Source organism: Gallinula chloropus (genome assembly GCF_964237585.1).
Source record: "Gallinula chloropus genome assembly, chromosome: 5".
Taxonomy (NCBI): Eukaryota; Metazoa; Chordata; class Aves; order Gruiformes; family Rallidae; genus Gallinula; species Gallinula chloropus.
This window is the reverse complement of record NC_140090.1, coordinates 7,122,156-7,130,280: the sequence shown is the minus strand read 5'-3', so window position 1 is coordinate 7,130,280 and position 8,125 is coordinate 7,122,156. Positions and strand designations below refer to the sequence as shown.

The following is an 8,125-nucleotide window of genomic DNA, read 5'->3' as shown; positions in this document are numbered from 1 at the left end:
TTGAAAAAAGATTTGGAAAGTCTCTTTGAAAACTGGAAAGTTCTTGATCTATGGGGACTTGTCCGATGTGTAAATTACAAAATTATGTCTATTCACTTTTGTCACTGAATTTACACTTTGAAAAATGCATTTACAGGGAGTACTTTTGATTCACAAAGATGTAAAAAAGTCACAGCATCAACAAGAATCAACTTAAATGTGATTCTGTTTTAAAAGGGAATAAATTAGTGGGGTTTAATGTGATATATTTAGCATAGCTCAGTGGCTTTGGAAGAAATTTGCCTGATCTGCTGAGACTCATTCAGAGGTAAGAAGACAGAACTGGATTCATAATTTCTGTTTCCTCATGACAACTTCATTCAATTTGCAAATATTTGCTCTGTAAACAGTATAAATACATTATATTATTATTTAGAGATATAAAAAAACCCTTAAAATAAATACATGAGGCTTTTGACTCATTTTGCTTGCTGTAGCAAAACCCCAATGATCTTGCAACTCCCTTTCAAGATGTTCTTCTGTCCACAATTTCCCTAATTCCACTGAAAACAATGGCAGTTTTATAAAACTAATGTAGGTCTCATCCCTCTGGGGCAGAGGTTATGTTTTAATTTTGCTAATTTATTTTCTACACAAATGCTTTCTGTTGTTTTGTGTCCTTTTAGTGGTCTCTGGCAGTCACATGGACTGCCGAGTTTATTCTGTCTTCCACCCACTTAACTGCTAATTCTGAGGTAACAGTTGGTTGACTGAAGTATAATGGTAATAATCTAAGTTAATGCTGGAGGCTCTAAACATTTCCTCAACAAATAAGCATCAGCGTGTTGATGGCCAGTAAGTATTTTATAAGTGCAATTAAATCACGGTGATTGATTGGACTGGGGTGGAAATCAGAATCGTTTACAACAACAAATTCTTCACGGGGAAGCCCCTCACTGAATTAAGAAAACACACAAAGAAACAACAAAAATAAACCATTTAAGAAGTTCTGCTCCTCTACCACGTTTTCCTCATTTCTTAACTCTGTTAATGAGAAACAACTTGATGAAAGCAGGACGGTTTGTTTCTCGAGAATGCATCTTTTCTGTTGTTAATTTATGTTACGTTGAGTGAAGATACATATTGGAGTTAACAGACTGAAAAGGGGGACCGGCTTCCTCTTTGGTTTTATCTCACTTTTCTCTCCCTGTGCCTGGCTCCAGATTACCCAGTCTTGCACTTTTGTGGTGCTTGCTGGGTTCCTCATCGAGCTCATTCAGTTCACTAAATTGCTGGAAAATAATTTTTTCCTCTGCCAGGTTAGTTTTGTGCTGGCTCAGCAAACTGAATCAGCTCAACATGGAATCAGATGACTACTACTGTCATTGCAAGGGAAAAATTGAGCAGGATGCAGCCAAGGTTGCAGCCTCCTGACTGAAGAGGGAAGCTGAGAACAGAAAAGTCCAGCATTTATGAAAATATCCAAAATAAAACATGGAATTTAATATATTGTTTAAGTACTGTGGTTGTAGAAAAACATTAATTCTGGGTAATGTCATTGAAATATCCATGTTGCATATTTCAGTTCTCTGACTAGTAGGTTTTTTCTTTTGCTTTTTTGACTTCCAAACCATTAATTATAGACCAGTAACAGTTGCATGTGGTTTTTTTAATGTGGGAACACACAAACAGTCTGAATGGCTTTCGCCTCTTGGGTATTCCTTACTTTTGAATGCACTCTACTAACATGAACACAGGCAAATAAGATTTCAACAATAATTGTTGGAAATTCTGTGGTCTACCAGTTCCAACTAAAAATAGATTTTTAGGAACTGGTACACATTCTGGATTTTTTAAAAAAATGTTAAGTGTTTTCTTATTACAATAGTATATGGAGAAAATCTGGATGTATATTAAGAAAAACTGGATGTAGTCAGGATAGAAAGAGCTCTGTAAAGAGAAAATACCGACCTTCAACAGGAGATACACCAGTAACTTTAGTCCAGATGCAATGTCAGATAGCAAAGTGGCTGTGATTCAACTACCCTGGATTGCTATTAAGATGTGAAACTAAATTTAGGGGAACAGCAAAGGCAGAAATGTGGGATTGCCTGTATGCCCAGCATAAAGGTTAGTCACATGCAGTTTCCTTAGTTTGACTCCTCTAAGAGGCTGCCAACTTTAGCAATTGCTTGAATAGATTGGCTTTCATTTGTAATGTTTTGCCCTCAAAAAGTTTTGTTTATAAAATGATAGTTTAAGTAATTCTAAAGATATTAAGTGGAGTCAGATGTATTCTGGTGAAGAAAAACAAATGACTTGGAACTGTTGGGTGTCAACTAAGTAATCAATATGTACTGAAACTCATTTTCCTGCTTTTCATAGAAGAGCCGGGCAATTTTCAAAGAAATTATTGTGCATTGAGAATTGTAAATAAAAGCACTGAGAAAAACATTTAACCAGAAATAAAAATACCACTCAAAATAATTTTGTCACATACTTTTATTCACCTTGAAGAGAAAATTTTGCAAACCCATCAATTACTGAGAATGGTAAAAAAAACCCTAGCATGTAACAGAGGAGGCTTTGGTTATAAGTGCCATTTCTACAGCAGAGTTAAGCTATTGTAAACCAAACATCTTGCAGCAAGGTAAAAATCTCCAGACAAAACTTTTAAGAATTTAACAGCAACACTTAAAATATATACATATAAACAACAGAGAAATATTTGCTAAACTTTTAACAGTCACTTGCTACAATCCACAAGCGTTTAGTTCACGTATCTATACATACAAACACTAAAACTTTTGTGAACTAACCACTTGTCCACAGGACCTGCCTAGACAGTTTGCCATCAATACGAAAGGGTTTTTTTATATAAATAAGTCAATTAAACTTCACAGAGACTAAAACAAACAATATAAAATCCCAACTGTAAATAAATCTGTACATTATGGTCAGTCTTGTTTTTCTGAAGTTTTGCCCAACTGTAAAGTGTCTATTTATAAAACGATGGCAGGGAGCAGCGTTAGCTGGAATGGAAACTGGAGGACTCGGACTCTGTAGAAACAGAAGAATGTCCCCCACGTTTGCTTTTTGAAAGGATCTTGAGGCTTGATCCTCTGCTAACTGATGTCAAGGCGTTTTGTGCTGATGTTTTGAACTTGGCACCCAGGAAGGCATACAGAATTGGATTCAGGCAACAGTGGAAGAATGCCAGGGCTTCAGTAATGGAGATCCATTTATGCACTATCGTATCCAAGCTGCAGCGATGTCTGATGACTCCTAGCAGGATGAATGTGTCAATAGTGATGCCAATATAATATGGCAGCCAGCAGGCAAAGAAGGCGAGAATGAGGATAACCGTTGTCTTCAAGGCTTTGCGCTTCTGGTGGCCTTTTGAATGGGACAGCTTAGATATTATAATACAGTAGCAAGTCAGGATTATTAGACCAGGCAGGACAAGTCCTACCAAGATATGCTGAAATCTGAAAGAAATAAGCCAGTTTTCATGAGGGTACATACGATCACACAGATACTTTCCTTCTACTTCACTAGTACTGGCAAAAATTATATCAGGCACTGTCAGAAGCACAGCTGGCAGCCACACGCCTATATACACCACCTTCTCCGCCAACAGCTTTCGCGGTCGCTGGCTGTTGGTAGCATGGACTATTGCCAGGTAACGATCTAAACTTATGAAGGCCAAAATCAAGACACTGCTATAGAGGTTGACTGTGTAGATGACATGAACTGCCTTACACAGAACATTCCCAAAGTACCAGCTTATGGCTGCATCCACAGACCAGAATGGCAAGGTGATGACGAAAAGGAGGTCAGCCACAGAGAGGTGCAGCCTGTATTTATCAGTCATGCTTCTTTGTTTCTTCTGGTAGCCCATAACAATGATAACCAATCCATTGCCGATTATTCCTGTTAGGAAGATGATGGAGTAGATTGTTGGCAAGAAGATCCGGTTGAAATCTGCATTCTCATGTTGAAAGCATGGCTCTCCATAGTCTCCATAGTCTCCAGAACCACTTTCATCCGTGCCATTATCAGAAAATTCAATGATTAAGCCAGAAGACAGCTAAAATAAAAATTTAAAAAAAAATATGTTAGCCCCTCTGCAAAAGGTAACTTTATATGGCAGTATATTTAGAGTTGTCTGAACTGTCTCCATCATCATGAATAGGCAAACTTTGAAGACCAGACAGAAAAATTACAATTTTATAAAAATATACAGGAAATAAGAACAAGTTAAAAAACTTCCTTTGTCTTTCCCTAAGGACTGAGATCTTGTCACTAAGGATGGGGGGCGCAAGGGAAAAGAAATGGCTACTCTCAGAAATACCACTGGTTCCAGACACCCCAGCGCTCTCAACAGATGGGTACTGCAAATGGAAGAGCTGGATGCACAAGGTTCATCTGCACAGAGTATTCCCCATGAATTAACTCTTACAGAGAGCTACAAAAAAATTGTACTTAGAAATGCTGCTGCTCCAAATTCCGTTCTCATTACTGGGATGGGGTCAAGGAGAAATAGAGAAGGTACCCTTGCTGATGTAATCAAGGATAAATAATAGCAAGAATTCCCTCTGGGAAGCAATTGACAGCTCCACACACAGAAGGAAAAAAAAAAAATCCAACAAAGCACATAAAGGAAGAGGTGACCTTAAGCAGGGGATCTCAAACTCCGTGGAGGGTCACGCCGACCAGCCACGCTCCCCTCCCTTTCTTCCCCACCCTTGGCGGTTGCAGGGCAGGGGGTGAAGGTGGCGGTGCTGGGCTGCAACCAGACGGCTGAACTAAGTAGAGCAGTGGAAAAAGGAAGCGAAATTTCTGGTGAGGGCATGAGAGCGCCTCAGGAAACCACCAACGGTTTTCGCCACCACACCGATGCGCAGTTCAGGCGGGAGAGTGCCACCTGGCTATGTACAATAATTCCTCGGGTTGTGAGATGTTCAAGTTTTCATGCCCTGTAACCACAAACCCCTCCCCTCCGGGATGCGCCCTGAGGATCCCGCAGCGCTTCCCGCACGGATGCACCAGCTCCGCGCGGGCTTTAACTGCGGGTTAGAGTTAGAACTTGCCAGAGATCTCCCTTTTAGTCCTAACTGCTCTCGAAAACCCCGTGACAGAAGAGCGGTCCCCGTAAGATCGGGACGCCGCCGCGTTTCGGCCGGAGGGGACGGCAGGGCACTGCCCGAGGCTAGCGCAGGCACCGCGGCAGAGGGATGCCGTTTCCCTTCAGTCAGATCACTCCAAACTTCCTCGCTTGTTTCCCCCCTCATCACTCCCGTGTTCTGCCGGCGTTTTTCAGCCCACAAAGGCGACACGTATCACTGCAACTGACGGCAAAGCAGCAAAGCCCGAGGAGAGAAGCGGGTGTCCGGCAGTGCCGGCAGCTGTAGCGCGGTCCGAAGCGCTGCAGCCAAACGCAGCAGCGGCAAGAGGTCAGGACCGAGCCCTGCTCGTTTGCGCCCCACAGACCCTCTCAGTTACGCGGGTTGGGAAGGAGGAGGCGCGGCGCCCGGCTCCGTGCCCCCCGCTTTGCCCCCGACCCCGCTGCCCGCACGGCTCGGGGCGATCGATCCCCCGCTCGCCGACGCCCGCAGCCTCCGCCGAGGACACCTTCCCAAACACCACGCACATGGGCGAGCGCGGCGGGGACCGAGGGCTTGTCGCCCCGCTGCCGAGGAGCAGCGGCGTCGAGCAGGCTCCGCTCCCGGCACTTACATCCAGGCTGTCGAGGCCGGTTTCCATGCTCTGAGCCATCGAACGCTTCTGGGCTCTCGAGTTGTCGTTGCCGCCGCCGCTGCCGCGCCTCTCGGAGCGTTGCCACTCGCAGCTCCACCAACACGCCCAAGCTTTTCTGGCGGGACGCGCCTCTTTATAAGTTCCCCTGCTGTCGTTCCCCCCCCTCCGCCCCCGGGGCAGCCCTCGTCTGGCTCCTCCCCGGCGGGTGTCACCGCGCCCCCGGGCTCCGGGCGGCCGCTTCGGACCGCTCTTTGTCTGCAGCGCCGGGCCATGGGAACTGCACTTGCCCCAAGCGCCCGCGGGGGCGGTAGTCCTCGCAGGAGCATTTGCCACCCTCTGATTGATGCGTGCATACAAACGGGGGTTTGAGTTTTCTCCCAAGAACATTCTTTGAAGTGAGTTGCTATGGGTACCCCAGCCAGCCCCGGGTGAAGTCACCGGTCCAGGAATCGTGTTGGACAGGGAAGAGAAGTCCTGCAATACCCTTCCAACTGTAGTCAACTCGGTTCTCAGAGTTGTCTCCCTTCCCAGCTGAGGACAGAGTGTACTGGGAGAGACGGAAAGTCAGGGAATGGTCCTTAATGAGGGATGAGACGTTCCACAGACCTTTCAGAAGCTGCGAGTGGGGTGCCGGTTACCCCCTGAACTGCTCTGGTGTCTGCGGTGAGGAGCCTGAGGAAGAACTGTAGGTGCTTCATCAGCATGTCTGAGATACAGTAATGGTTTATCGTTCCAAAAAGCTTTGGAATGTTACAAGAAACGTGTTAAGGAAACAATAGAAATTAGGATGGAAATAAAAGATTGCCAAAATATGGTGCTGCCAGCCATGGATTTACATGCTCCATATCTTGTCATCTAAAAACAGCAAACAATGAGCTCTTGATTTGCCCATTCATTTCAGGAACATCTCTTGTCTTTCTCCTTAAGCTTCGTAAATTAATTTTTAAATGTGAAGGGAGAGTAAGCTAATTAGGTTTTTTTAAATGTGAAGGGTGAATATCTTTAGTAAAGATCTGTTTCCAGTAGTTGGATAATAATAATTTTTAAAATCCCCAAACCTGAAATTGTAGATGTAGGATATAAATCATACAACAGCAATCATAAAATAGGTTTTCAGGGGAAAATCAGCACAAAGAAAAATGAAACAGAATCATGGATTTCCTTTACAGTTGTGTCTGGCATGTCAGTACTGTTGATATTCATGGAGGTAAACTAATTTGCAGAAAGGATTTTCTTTAGAATAGTGTGTCACACACCCAGAGACACACACACAATTTCACAACCCTCACTGTAGTGAGTAATTACATTGGGAATAAACAATTCAGTTTTATGGATTTAGTCTTTACAGTTGGAATTTGGAGTGGAAAGATGAAGAAGGGAGAAGAGCATTCTTTATGTAATAACAATATGCTCAAATTACCCTGGCAGCCACAAGGGATGAATAAAATGAAAGTTTGACAAAGGTCTTATTCTTAAATGCCCCCATTACCAGTCTACATGCTCAGAGTTAGCCACCAGATTTAGATGCCAAGATTATTTCCAGGTATTTGACAAGAATCACTCTCTCACTCTTCTCCTAAAAGCTCTAGAACTCCTTCTTATGCATTACAGGGAGTATGAGTTTGGTTATGATTAATAACACTGATTATCTTTCTTTTTGTTAAAAACATGGTATGTTAGGTATGACCTAAAATGTGATTATGCACTTTAAGTGCATCATAATTTGATAGTAATTCATGCAGGTCTGGAATATTGCATACAAATTGCATTAAAAGCAAACTTTAATTGATTATAATTCAGGAATTAGCAGTCTTCAGAAAACTCAATATCTACTTTGAGTTTGTATCTGGAAAAATTAGACAGGGATACCATGCCAGGATTCTATAGAAATAGAAAACCTTCCACTGAATCCCCATTTTTAGATATGAATCCTACTCTTACATTATCATAGTTCTACTCTGCTGAACTTCTTTATAAACAAGTGTGACAAAATTATAATTATTGCTATTTGTGCCATATTTTCCACAGAGCCTGTGATGTACTCACTACTTTCTAGACGTACTAATAGGAAAAATACTTGTCCCATGTAATCTGCAGCCCAACTCTAGATGACCAGGCAGATAAATGGGCAGATGAGGGATTTTTATGTTTGGATAAGTGGTATCATGTCTATATAATCAGATTTCAGGTTTTCACTTATGGAGGATGCTCAGCTCATGGCATCAGCAATTGCTTTGCAGTTTCCAGCAAGGGTATGCTGCTTGAAAAGCTCTCCAGACTACTGACCTTGCAAACATGTGAACCAGAGTTTCAGAAATATGTATATTGGACAGGTGCTAAAAATATAATCAGGCTGCATACAGGGAAGATAACTTTTGGTAAAAAT

General features: G+C 42.7%; 1 protein-coding gene across 1 annotated transcript; it reads right to left on the bottom strand.

Moving 5' to 3' along the window:
- Positions 1-2,463: 2,463 nt before the first annotated feature.
- On the bottom strand, positions 2,464-5,828 carry CXCR4 (C-X-C motif chemokine receptor 4). Its single transcript, XM_084264881.1, has 2 exons — positions 5,719-5,828; positions 2,464-4,069 (listed from the first exon to the last, which is right to left on the bottom strand). The coding sequence occupies exons 1-2, from the start codon at positions 5,755-5,757 to the stop codon at positions 3,008-3,010; spliced, it is 1,101 nt and encodes a 366-aa protein (XP_084121007.1). The 5' UTR covers positions 5,758-5,828; the 3' UTR covers positions 2,464-3,007.
- Positions 5,829-8,125: the final 2,297 nt, after the last annotated feature.

Coding starts and splice junctions, on each gene's coding strand:
- CXCR4 (XM_084264881.1), bottom strand. CDS start 5,757: ATGGCTCAGAGCATGGAAACCGGCCTCGACAGCCTGGAT. Junction 4,070..5,718: donor CCGGCCTCGACAGCCTGGAT/GTAAGTGCCGGG, acceptor TTTTTATTTTAG/CTGTCTTCTGGCTTAATCAT.